Source organism: Argopecten irradians, chromosome 4, assembly GCF_041381155.1.
Source record: "Argopecten irradians isolate NY chromosome 4, Ai_NY, whole genome shotgun sequence".
Lineage (NCBI taxonomy): Eukaryota > Metazoa > Mollusca > Bivalvia > Pectinida > Pectinidae > Argopecten > Argopecten irradians.
In genome coordinates, this window is record NC_091137.1 from 51,342,350 (window position 1) to 51,355,904 (window position 13,555).

Consider the following 13,555-nt stretch of genomic DNA (forward strand, 5'->3'; position numbering starts at 1 on the left):
GCTAAGTGTAAGGCTATGGCTAAGGCTAAGTGTAAGTGTAAGTGTAAGACTAAGGCTATGGCTAAGGCTAAGTGTAAGTGTAAGTGTTAGGCGAAGGCTAAGGCTAAGTGTAAGTGTAAGGCTAAGGCTAAGGCTAAGGCTAAGTGTAAGTGTAAGGCGAAGGCTAAGGCTAAGTGTAAGTGTAAGGCTAAGGCTAAGACTAATTGTAAGTGTAAGGCTAAGTGTATGATAAGGCTAAGTGTAAGGGTTAGGGTTAGGGTTAGGGTTAGGGGGCTGATACGCATATGATCTGGATCAAAATGTCAATGTCAGATATTTTGTCACGTGACATGGGTGGGTGGAGCCTAAGGAGTTACCGGTTTTTATGAATCTGCGTACTACGCAACTCGTCGATGTCAAATATCATACCACGTGACGAGGTGGGCGTGGTTATTCCGATATTTGTGTATTTTTATAGTGCTTTGTGGTATCATTGAGGAAGGAGGTTCATTGATTGTAGCTTATTATATACGATTATTAATTGGTACAATTTTCCAGTGCTCAAATATCTAAATAAACGGATTTGATTCGTCTTGTTAATATTTTCCGGTGAACTATTCCGTTAATATGAAAGAACTACTGTTTTAAGCAATTGCTGATTTAGGTAGATTTATTATTTCTCAAATAATAACGTTTAAGTTCTGTAAAGGGTGGGTATTGGGAGTTGGGGACACTTTCGTTACAAAATTTCGTATTTTCAAAAGTTAGAAATGAAATCTCATTAACTATTTGAAATCATCGTTTCCTAAAAAATACTTACTTCTTTGTAATGACATACTGAACATATATAAATATATAATCATATCATATATATACGAAATAGGTTTTTAAATTAAAAAAACATGTCATGTCATGAAATACTTTAATTTATGCTTTATTTGAGCTACCAGCAATTGAAATTTATTTCCTTTTTATTGACATACAAAAGATAAATATATGTTCATTTAAAAAGTTTAAGGTTGATTGCTTGATTGAGACTATATCTATTGCTAAATGAAAGTTGAAGGATAAATGTAAGGCTAATTACGGTTGTAAGTGTAAGGTTAAGGCTAAATGTAAGTGCAGGCTAAGTGTAAGTATAAGGCTGAGTGTAAGACAAACTGTAAGTGTAAGTTTAAGTTTATGCTTAAGTGTGTAGGGCATAGTAAATGTAAGGCTAGATTTAAGTTTAAAGTTAGGTGTAAATGAAAGTGTAAGTCTAAGTGTAAAAGTTTAAAGCTAGGTGTAAATGTGAGTCTAAGTGTAAATCTCAGTCTAAGTGCAGGCTAAGTGTAAGGCTAAGTGTAAGGCTATGGCTAAGTGTAAGGCTAAGTGTAAGTGTAAGGCTAAGTGTAATGCTAAGGCTAAGTGTAAGTGTAAGGCTATGGCTAAGGCTAAGTGTAAGTGTAAGTGTAAGACTAAGGCTATGGCTAAGGCTAAGCTAAGTGTAAGTGTAAGTGTAAGGCGAAGGCTAAGGCTAAGTGTAAGTGTAAGGCTAAGGCTAAGGCTAAGGCTAAGTGTAAGTGTAAGGCTAAGGCTGAGTGTAAGTGTAAGGCTAAGACTAATTGTAAGTGTAAGGCTAAGTGTATGATAAGGCTAAGTGTAAGGGTTAGGGTTAGGGTTAGGGTTAGGGGGCTGATACGCATATGATCTGGATCAAAATGTCAATGTCAGATATTTTGTCACGTGACATGGGTGGGTGGAGCCTAAGGAGTTACCGGTTTTTATGAATCTGCGTACTACGCAACTCGTCGATGTCAAATATCATACCACGTGACGAGGTGGGCGTGGTTATTCCGATATTTGTGTATTTTTATAGTGCTTTGTGGTATCATTGAGGAAGGAGGTTCATTGATTGTAGCTTATTATATACGATTATTAATTGGTACAATTTTCCAGTGCTCAAATATCTAAATAAACGGATTTGATTCGTCTTGTTAATATTTTCCGGTGAACTATTCCGTTAATATGAAAGAACTACTGTTTTAAGCAATTGCTGATTTAGGTAGATTTATTATTTCTCAAATAATAACGTTTAAGTTCTGTAAAGGGTGGGTATTGGGAGTTGGGGACACTTTCGTTACAAAATTTCGTATTTTCAAAAGTTAGAAATGAAATCTCATTAACTATTTGAAATCATCGTTTCCTAAAAAATACTTACTTCTTTGTAATGACATACTGAACATACTGAACATATATAATCATATCATATATATACGAAATAGGTTTTTAAATTAAAAAAACATGTCATGTCATGAAATACTTTAATTTATGCTTTATTTGAGCTACCAGCAATTGAAATTTATTTCCTTTTTATTGACATACAAAAGATAAATATATGTTCATTTAAAAAGTTTAAGGTTGATTGCTTGATTGAGACTATATCTATTGCTAAATGAAAGTTGAAGGATAAATGTAAGGCTAATTACGGTTGTAAGTGTAAGGTTAAGGCTAAATGTAAGTGCAGGCTAAGTGTAAGTATAAGGCTGAGTGTAAGACAAACTGTAAGTGTAAGTTTAAGTTTATGCTTAAGTGTAGGGCATAGTAAATGTAAGGCTAGATTTAAGTTTAAAGTTAGGTGTAAATGAAAGTGTAAGTCTAAGTGTAAAAGTTTAAAGCTAGGTGTAAATGTGAGTCTAAGTGTAAATCTCAGTCTAAGTCTAAGTGTAAGGCTATGTGTAAGGTAAGGCTAAGGCTAAGGCTAAGTGTAAGTGTAAGTGTAAGTAAGGGTAAGGCTAAGTAAGGCTAAGGCTAAGGCTAGGCTAAGGCAAGGCTAAGTGTAAGTAAGGCTAGTAAGTTAAGCTAAGGTAAGCTAAGTGCTAAGCTAAGTGTAAGGTAAGGAGGACTAAGGCTAAGGTGTAAGTGTAAGGCTAAGGCTAAGGTAAGTGTAAGGTGTAAGGCTAAGCTAGGTAAGTGTAAGGTAAGGCTAAGGTAAGGCTAAGGCTGAGTGTAAGTGTAAGGCTAAGACTAATTGTAAGTGTAAGGCTAAGTGTATGATAAGGCTAAGTGTAAGGGTTAGGGTTAGGGTTAGGGTTAGGGGGCTGATACGCATATGATCTGGATCAAAATGTCAATGTCAGATATTTTGTCACGTGACATGGGTGGGTGGAGCCTAAGGAGTTACCGGTTTTTATGAATCTGCGTACTACGCAACTCGTCGATGTCAAATATCATACCACGTGACGAGGTGGGCGTGGTTATTCCGATATTTGTGTATTTTTATATGCTTTGTGGTATCATTGAGGAAGGAGGTTCATTGATTGTAGCTTATTATATACGATTATTAATTGGTACAATTTTCCAGTGCTCAAATATCTAAATAAACGGATTTGATTCGTCTTGTTAATATTTTCCGGTGAACTATTCCGTTAATATGAAAGAACTACTGTTTTAAGCAATTGCTGATTTAGGTAGATTTATTATTTCTCAAATAATAACGTTTAAGTTCTGTAAAGGGTGGGTATTGGGAGTTGGGGACACTTTCGTTACAAAATTTCGTATTTTCAAAAGTTAGAAATGAAATCTCATTAACTATTTGAAATCATCGTTTCCTAAAAAATACTTACTTCTTTGTAATGACATACTGAACATATATAAATATATAATCATATTATATATATATACGAAATAGGTTTTTTAATTAAAAAAACATGTCATGTCATGAAATACTTTAATTTATGCTTTATTTGAGCTACCAGCAATTGAAATTTATTTCCTTTTTATTGACATACAAAAGATAAATATATGTTCATTTAAAAAGTTTAAGGTTGATTGCTTGATTGAGACTATATCTATTGCTAAATGAAAGTTGAAGGATAAATGTAAGGCTAATTACGGTTGTAAGTGTAAGGTTAAGGCTAAATGTAAGTGCAGGCTAAGTGTAAGTATAAGGCTGAGTGTAAGACAAACTGTAAGTGTAAGTTTAAGTTTATGCTTAAGTGTAGGGCATAGTAAATGTAAGGCTAGATTTAAGTTTAAAGTTAGGTGTAAATGAAAGTGTAAGTCTAAGTGTAAAAGTTTAAAGCTAGGTGTAAATGTGAGTCTAAGTGTAAATCTCAGTCTAAGTGCAGGCTAAGTGTAAGGCTAAGTGTAAGGCTATGGCTAAGTGTAAGGCTAAGTGTAAGGCTAAGTGTAAGTGTAAGGCTAAGGTTAAGGCTAAGTGTAAGGCTAAGGCTATGGCTAAGGCTAAGTGTAAGTGTAAGTGTAAGACTAAGGCTAAGACTAAGGCTAAGGCTAAGTGTAAGTGTAAGTGTAAGACTAAGGCTAAGGCTAAGGCTAAGGCTAAGTGTAAGTGTAAGGCGAAGGCTAAGGCTAAGTGTAAGTGTAAGGCTAAGGCTGAGTGTAAGTGTAAGGCTAAGACTAATTGTAAGTGTAAGGCTAAGTGTATGATAAGGCTAAGTGTAAGGGTTAGGGTTAGGGTTAGGGTTAGGGGGCTGATACGCATATGATCTGGATCAAAATGTCAATGTCAGATATTTTGTCACGTGACATGGGTGGGTGGAGCCTAAGGAGTTACCGGTTTTTATGAATCTGCGTACTACGCAACTCGTCGATGTCAAATATCATACCACGTGACGAGGTGGGCGTGGTTATTCCGATATTTGTGTATTTTTATAGTGCTTTGTGGTATCATTGAGGAAGGAGGTTCATTGATTGTAGCTTATTATATACGATTATTAATTGGTACAATTTTCCAGTGCTCAAATATCTAAATAAACGGATTTGATTCGTCTTGTTAATATTTTCCGGTGAACTATTCCGTTAATATGAAAGAACTACTGTTTTAAGCAATTGCTGATTTAGGTAGATTTATTATTTCTCAAATAATAACGTTTAAGTTCTGTAAAGGGTGGGTATTGGGAGTTGGGGACACTTTCGTTACAAAATTTCGTATTTTCAAAAGTTAGAAATGAAATCTCATTAACTATTTGAAATCATCGTTTCCTAAAAAATACTTACTTCTTTGTAATGACATACTGAACATATATAAATATATAATCATATCATATATATACGAAATAGGTTTTTAAATTAAAAAAACATGTCATGTCATGAAATACTTTAATTTATGCTTTATTTGAGCTACCAGCAATTGAAATTTATTTCCTTTTTATTGACATACAAAAGATAAATATATGTTCATTTAAAAAGTTTAAGGTTGATTGCTTGATTGAGACTATATCTATTGCTAAATGAAAGTTGAAGGATAAATGTAAGGCTAATTACGGTTGTAAGTGTAAGGTTAAGGCTAAATGTAAGTGCAGGCTAAGTGTAAGTATAAGGCTGAGTGTAAGACAAACTGTAAGTGTAAGTTTAAGTTTATGCTTAAGTGTAGGGCATAGTAAATGTAAGGCTAGATTTAAGTTTAAAGTTAGGTGTAAATGAAAGTGTAAGTCTAAGTGTAAAAGTTTAAAGCTAGGTGTAAATGTGAGTCTAAGTGTAAATCTCAGTCTAAGTGCAGGCTAAGTGTAAGGCTAAGTGTAAGGCTAAGTGTAAGTGTAAGGCTAAGTGTAAGGCTAAGTGTAAGTGTAAGGCTAAGTGTATGCTAAGGCTAAGTGTAAGGCTAAGGCTATGGCTAAGGCTAAGTGTAAGTGTAAGTGTAAGACTAAGGCTAAGACTAAGGCTAAGGCTAAGTGTAAGTGTAAGGCGAAGGCTAAGGCTAAGGCTAAGTGTAAGTGTAAGTGTAAGGCTAAGGCTAAGGCTAAGTGTAAGTGTAAGGCTAAGGCTGAGTGTAAGTGTAAGGCTAAGGCTAAGTGTAAGTGTAAGGCTAAGACTAATTGTAAGTGTAAGGCTAAGTGTATGATAAGGCTAAGTGTAAGGGTTAGGGTTAGGGTTAGGGGGCTGATACGCATATGATCTGGATCAAAATGTCAATGTCAGATATTTTGTCACGTGACATGGGTGGGTGGAGCCTAAGGAGTTACCGGTTTTTATGAATCTGCGTACTACGCAACTCGTCGATGTCAAATATCATACCACGTGACGAGGTGGGCGTGGTTATTCCGATATTTGTGTATTTTTATAGTGCTTTGTGGTATCATTGAGGAAGGAGGTTCATTGATTGTAGCTTATTATATACGATTATTAATTGGTACAATTTTCCAGTGCTCAAATATCTAAATAAACGGATTTGATTCGTCTTGTTAATATTTTCCGGTGAACTATTCCGTTAATATGAAAGAACTACTGTTTTAAGCAATTGCTGATTTAGGTAGATTTATTATTTCTCAAATAATAACGTTTAAGTTCTGTAAAGGGTGGGTATTGGGAGTTGGGGACACTTTCGTTACAAAATTTCGTATTTTCAAAAGTTAGAAATGAAATCTCATTAACTATTTGAAATCATCGTTTCCTAAAAAATACTTACTTCTTTGTAATGACATACTGAACATATATAAATATATAATCATATCATATATATACGAAATAGGTTTTTAAATTAAAAAACATGTCATGTCATGAAATACTTTAATTTATGCTTTATTTGAGCTACCAGCAATTGAAATTTATTTCCTTTTTATTGACATACCAAAGATAAATATATGTTCATTTAAAAAGTTTAAGGTTGATTGCTTGATTGAGACTATATCTATTGCTAAATGAAAGTTGAAGGATAAATGTAAGGCTAATTACGGTTGTAAGTGTAAGGTTAAGGCTAAATGTAAGTGCAGGCTAAGTGTAAGTATAAGGCTGAGTGTAAGACAAACTGTAAGTGTAAGTTTAAGTTTATGCTTAAGTGTAGGGCATAGTAAATGTAAGGCTAGATTTAAGTTTAAAGTTAGGTGTAAATGAAAGTGTAAGTCTAAGTGTAAAAGTTTAAAGCTAGGTGTAAATGTGAGTCTAAGTGTAAATCTCAGTCTAAGTGTAGGCTAAGTGTAAGGCTAAGTGTAAGGCTATGGCTAAGTGTAAGGCTAAGTGTAAGGCTAAGTGTAAGGCTAAGGCTAAGTGTAAGGCTAAGGCTAAGTGTAAGGCTAAGGCTAAGGCTAAGGCTAAGTGTAAGTGTAAGTGTAAGGCTAAGGCTACTAAGGCTAAGGCTAAGTGTAAGTGTAAGTGTAAGACTAAGGCTAAGGCTAAGTGTAAGTGTAAGGCGAAGGCTAAGGCTAAGTGTAAGTGTAAGGCTAAGGCTAAGGCTAAGTGTAAGTGTAAGGCTAAGACTAATTGTAAGTGTAAGGCTAAGTGTATGATAAGGCTAAGTGTAAGGGTTAGGGTTAGGGTTAGGGTTAGGGGGCTGATACGCATATGATCTGGATCAAAATGTCAATGTCAGATATTTTGTCACGTGACATGGGTGGGTGGAGCCTAAGGAGTTACCGGTTTTTATGAATCTGCGTACTACGCAACTCGTCGATGTCAAATATCATACCACGTGACGAGGTGGGCGTGGTTATTCCGATATTTGTGTATTTTTATAGTGCTTTGTGGTATCATTGAGGAAGGAGGTTCATTGATTGTAGCTTATTATATACGATTATTAATTGGTACAATTTTCCAGTGCTCAAATATCTAAATAAACGGATTTGATTCGTCTTGTTAATATTTTCCGGTGAACTATTCCGTTAATATGAAAGAACTACTGTTTTAAGCAATTGCTGATTTAGGTAGATTTATTATTTCTCAAATAATAACGTTTAAGTTCTGTAAAGGGTGGGTATTGGGAGTTGGGGACACTTTCGTTACAAAATTTCGTATTTTCAAAAATTAGAAATGAAATCTCATTAACTATTTGAAATCATCGTTTCCTAAAAAATACTTACTTCTTTGTAATGACATACTGAACATATATAAATATATAATCATATAATCATATATATACGAAATAGGTTTTTAAATTAAAAAAACATGTCATGTCATGAAATACTTTAATTTATGCTTTATTTGAGCTACCAGCAATTGAAATTTATTTCCTTTTTATTGACATACCAAAGATAAATATATGTTCATTTAAAAAGTTTAAGGTTGATTGCTTGATTGAGACTATATCTATTGCTAAATGAAAGTTGAAGGATAAATGTAAGGCTAATTACGGTTGTAAGTGTAAGGTTAAGGCTAAATGTAAGTGCAGGCTAAGTGTAAGTATAAGGCTGAGTGTAAGACAAACTGTAAGTGTAAGTTTAAGTTTATGCTTAAGTGTAGGGCATAGTAAATGTAAGGCTAGATTTAAGTTTAAAGTTAGGTGTAAATGAAAGTGTAAGTCTAAGTGTAAAAGTTTAAAGCTAGGTGTAAATGTGAGTCTAAGTGTAAATCTCAGTCTAAGTGCAGGCTAAGTGTAAGGCTAAGTGTAAGGCTATGGCTAAGTGTAAGGCTAAGTGTAAGTGTAAGGCTAAGTGTATGCTAAGGCTAAGTGTAAGGCTAAGGCTATGGCTAAGGCTAAGTGTAAGTGTAAGTGTAAGTGTAAGACTAAGGCTAAGACTAAGGCTAAGGCTAAGTGTAAGTGTAAGGCGAAGGCTAAGGCTAAGTGTAAGTGTAAGGCTAAGGCTAAGGCTAAGTGTAAGTGTAAGGCTAAGGCTAAGGCTAAGTGTAGGCTGAGTGTAAGTGTAAGGCTAAGACTAATTGTAAGTGTAAGGCTAAGTGTATGATAAGGCTAAGTGTAAGGGTTAGGGTTAGGGTTAGGGTTAGGGGGCTGATACGCATATGATCTGGATCAAAATGTCAATGTCAGATATTTTGTCACGTGACATGGGTGGGTGGAGCCTAAGGAGTTACCGGTTTTTATGAATCTGCGTACTACGCAACTCGTCGATGTCAAATATCATACCACGTGACGAGGTGGGCGTGGTTATTCCGATATTTGTGTATTTTTATAGTGCTTTGTGGTATCATTGAGGAAGGAGGTTCATTGATTGTAGCTTATTATATACGATTATTAATTGGTACAATTTTCCAGTGCTCAAATATCTAAATAAACGGATTTGATTCGTCTTGTTAATATTTTCCGGTGAACTATTCCGTTAATATGAAAAGAACTACTGTTTTAAGCAATTGCTGATTTAGGTAGATTTATTATTTCTCAAATAATAACGTTTAAGTTCTGTAAAGGGTGGGTATTGGGAGTTGGGGACACTTTCGTTACAAAATTTCGTATTTTCAAAAGTTAGAAATGAAATCTCATTAACTATTTGAAATCATCGTTTCCTAAAAAAATACTTACTTCTTTGTAATGACATACTGAACATATATAAATATATAATCATATCATATATATACGAAATAGGTTTTTAAATTAAAAAAACATGTCATGTCATGAAATACTTTAATTTATGCTTTATTTGAGCTACCAGCAATTGAAATTTATTTCCTTTTTATTGACATACCAAAGATAAATATATGTTCATTTAAAAAGTTTAAGGTTGATTGCTTGATTGAGACTATATCTATTGCTAAATGAAAGTTGAAGGATAAATGTAAGGCTAATTACGGTTGTAAGTGTAAGGTTAAGGCTAAATGTAAGTGCAGGCTAAGTGTAAGTATAAGGCTGAGTGTAAGACAAACTGTAAGTGTAAGTTTAAGTTTATGCTTAAGTGTAGGGCATAGTAAATGTAAGGCTAGATTTAAGTTTAAAGTTAGGTGTAAATGAAAGTGTAAGTCTAAGTGTAAAAGTTTAAAGCTAGGTGTAAATGTGAGTCTAAGTGTAAATCTCAGTCTAAGTGCAGGCTAAGTGTAAGGCTAAGTGTAAGGCTATGGCTAAGTGTAAGGCTAAGTGTAAGTGTAAGGCTAAGTGTATGCTAAGGCTAAGTGTAAGGCTAAGGCTAAGTGTAAGGCTAAGGCTAAGGCTAAGTGTAAGACTAAGGCTAAGACTAAGGCTAAGGCTAAGTGTAAGTGTAAGGCGAAGGCTAAGGCTAAGTGTAAGTGTAAGGCTAAGGCTAAGGCTAAGTGTAAGTGTAAGGCTAAGGCTGAGTGTAAGTGTAAGGCTAAGACTAATTGTAAGTGTAAGGCTAAGTGTATGATAAGGCTAAGTGTAAGGGTTAGGGTTAGGGTTAGGGTTAGGGGGCTGATACGCATATGATCTGGATCAAAATGTCAATGTCAGATATTTTGTCACGTGACATGGGTGGGTGGAGCCTAAGGAGTTACCGGTTTTTATGAATCTGCGTACTACGCAACTCGTCGATGTCAAATATCATACCACGTGACGAGGTGGGCGTGGTTATTCCGATATTTGTGTATTTTTATAGTGCTTTGTGGTATCATTGAGGAAGGAGGTTCATTGATTGTAGCTTATTATATACGATTATTAATTGGTACAATTTTCCAGTGCTCAAATATCTAAATAAACGGATTTGATTCGTCTTGTTAATATTTTCCGGTGAACTATTCCGTTAATATGAAAGAACTACTGTTTTAAGCAATTGCTGATTTAGGTAGATTTATTATTTCTCAAATAATAACGTTTAAGTTCTGTAAAGGGTGGGTATTGGGAGTTGGGGACACTTTCGTTACAAAATTTCGTATTTTCAAAAGTTAGAAATGAAATCTCATTAACTATTTGAAATCATCGTTTCCTAAAAAAATACTTACTTCTTTGTAATGACATACTGAACATATATAAATATATAATCATATCATATATATATACGAAATAGGTTTTTAAATTAAAAAAACATGTCATGTCATGAAATACTTTAATTTATGCTTTATTTGAGCTACCAGCAATTGAAATTTATTTCCTTTTTATTGACATACAAAAGATAAATATATGTTCATTTAAAAAGTTTAAGGTTGATTGCTTGATTGAGACTATATCTATTGCTAAATGAAAGTTGAAGGATAAATGTAAGGCTAATTACGGTTGTAAGTGTAAGGTTAAGGCTAAATGTAAGTGCAGGCTAAGTGTAAGTATAAGGCTGAGTGTAAGACAAACTGTAAGTGTAAGTTTAAGTTTATGCTTAAGTGTAGGGCATAGTAAATGTAAGGCTAGATTTAAGTTTAAAGTTAGGTGTAAATGAAAGTGTAAGTCTAAGTGTAAAAGTTTAAAGCTAGGTGTAAATGTGAGTCTAAGTGTAAATCTCAGTCTAAGTGCAGGCTAAGTGTAAGGCTAAGTGTAAGGCTATGGCTAAGTGTAAGGCTAAGTGTAAGTGTAAGGTAAGGTAAGGCTAAGTAAGGCTAAGGCTAGGCTAAGGCTAAGGCTAAGTGTAAGTGTAATGTAAGGCTAAGACTAAGGCTAAGGCTAAGTGTAAGTGTAAGGCGAAGGCTAAGGCTAAGTGTAAGTGTAAGGCTAAGGCTAAGGCTAAGTGTAAGTGTAAGGCTAAGGCTGAGTGTAAGTGTAAGGCTAAGACTAATTGTAAGTGTAAGGCTAAGTGTATGATAAGGCTAAGTGTAAGGGTTAGGGTTAGGGTTAATCTGCGTACTACGCAACTCGTCGATGTCAAATATCATACCACGTGACGAGGTGGGCGTGGTTATTCCGATATTTGTGTATTTTTATAGTGCTTTGTGGTATCATTGAGGAAGGAGGTTCATTGATTGTAGCTTATTATATACGATTATTAATTGGTACAATTTTCCAGTGCTCAAATATCTAAATAAACGGATTTGATTCGTCTTGTTAATATTTTCCGGTGAACTATTCCGTTAATATGAAAGAACTACTGTTTTAAGCAATTGCTGATTTAGGTAGATTTATTATTTCTCAAATAATAACGTTTAAGTTCTGTAAAGGGTGGGTATTGGGAGTTGGGGACACTTTCGTTACAAAATTTCGTATTTTCAAAAGTTAGAAATGAAATCTCATTAACTATTTGAAATCATCGTTTCCTAAAAAATACTTACTTCTTTGTAATGACATACTGAACATATATAAATATATAATCATATCATATATATACGAAATAGGTTTTTAAATTAAAAAAACATGTCATGTCATGAAATACTTTAATTTATGCTTTATTTGAGCTACCAGCAATTGAAATTTATTTCCTTTTTATTGACATACCAAAGATAAATATATGTTCATTTAAAAAGTTTAAGGTTGATTGCTTGATTGAGACTATATCTATTGCTAAATGAAAGTTGAAGGATAAATGTAAGGCTAATTACGGTTGTAAGTGTAAGGTTAAGGCTAAATGTAAGTGCAGGCTAAGTGTAAGTATAAGGCTGAGTGTAAGACAAACTGTAAGTGTAAGTTTAAGTTTATGCTTAAGTGTAGGGCATAGTAAATGTAAGGCTAGATTTAAGTTTAAAGTTAGGTGTAAATGAAAGTGTAAGTCTAAGTGTAAAAGTTTAAAGCTAGGTGTAAATGTGAGTCTAAGTGTAAATCTCAGTCTAAGTGCAGGCTAAGTGTAAGGCTAAGTGTAAGGCTATGGCTAAGTGTAAGGCTAAGTGTAAGTGTAAGGCTAAGGTTAAGGCTAAGTGTAAGGCTAAGGCTATGGCTAAGGCTAAGTGTAAGTGTAAGTGTAAGACTAAGGCTAAGACTAAGGCTAAGGCTAAGTGTAAGTGTAAGGCGAAGGCTAAGGCTAAGTGTAAGTGTAAGGCTAAGGCTAAGGCTAAGTGTAAGTGTAAGGCTAAGGCTGAGTGTAAGTGTAAGGCTAAGACTAATTGTAAGTGTAAGGCTAAGTGTATGATAAGGATAAGGCTAAGTGTAAGGGTTAGGGTTAGGGTTAGGGGGCTGATACGCATATGATCTGGATCAAAATGTCAATGTCAGATATTTTGTCACGTGACATGGGTGGGTGGAGCCTAAGGAGTTACCGGTTTTTATGAATCTGCGTACTACGCAACTCGTCGATGTCAAATATCATACCACGTGACGAGGTGGGCGTGGTTATTCCGATATTTGTGTATTTTTATAGTGCTTTGTGGTATCATTGAGGAAGGAGGTTCATTGATTGTAGCTTATTATATACGATTATTAATTGGTACAATTTTCCAGTGCTCAAATATCTAAATAAACGGATTTGATTCGTCTTGTTAATATTTTCCGGTGAACTATTCCGTTAATATGAAAGAACTACTGTTTTAAGCAATTGCTGATTTAGGTAGATTTATTATTTCTCAAATAATAACGTTTAAGTTCTGTAAAGGGTGGGTATTGGGAGTTGGGGACACTTTCGTTACAAAATTTCGTATTTTCAAAAGTTAGAAATGAAATCTCATTAACTATTTGAAATCATCGTTTCCTAAAAAATACTTACTTCTTTGTAATGACATACTGAACATATATAAATATATAATCATATCATATATATACGAAATAGGTTTTTAAATTAAAAAACATGTCATGTCATGAAATACTTTAATTTATGCTTTATTTGAGCTACCAGCAATTGAAATTTATTTCCTTTTTATTGACATACCAAAGATAAATATATGTTCATTTAAAAAGTTTAAGGTTGATTGCTTGATTGAGACTATATCTATTGCTAAATGAAAGTTGAAGGATAAATGTAAGGCTAATTACGGTTGTAAGTGTAAGGTTAAGGCTAAATGTAAGTGCAGGCTAAGTGTAAGTATAAGGCTGAGTGTAAGACAAACTGTAAGTGTAAGTTTAAGTTTATGCTTAAGTGTAGGGCATAGTAAATGTAAGGCTAGATTTAAGTTTAAA

At 34.1% G+C, this 13,555-nt stretch overlaps 1 protein-coding gene across 1 annotated transcript; it reads left to right on the forward strand.

The window, feature by feature from the left end:
• The first annotated feature begins 1,330 nt into the window (after positions 1-1,330).
• On the forward strand, positions 1,331-12,912 carry LOC138322349 (large ribosomal subunit protein eL29-like). The gene is made up of 4 exons (XM_069266388.1): positions 1,331-1,465; positions 4,089-4,305; positions 12,282-12,527; positions 12,884-12,912. Exons 1-4 carry the CDS (start codon positions 1,331-1,333, stop codon positions 12,910-12,912), a joined length of 627 nt encoding a protein of 208 aa, XP_069122489.1.
• The last annotated feature ends 643 nt before the right edge of the window (positions 12,913-13,555 follow it).

Excerpts from the sequence above, each read along its gene's own strand:
- LOC138322349 (XM_069266388.1), top strand. The coding sequence starts at position 1,331 with ATGGCTAAGTGTAAGGCTAAGTGTAAGTGTAAGGCTAAGTGTAATGCT. Across the intron at positions 4,306-12,281 it reads GGCTAAGGCTAAGGCTAAGT|TGCAGGCTAAGTGTAAGGCT; the intron begins GTAAGTGTAAGG and ends TCTCAGTCTAAG. Across the intron at positions 12,528-12,883 it reads GTGTAAGGCTAAGGCTGAGT|TGCTCAAATATCTAAATAAA; the intron begins GTAAGTGTAAGG and ends ACAATTTTCCAG.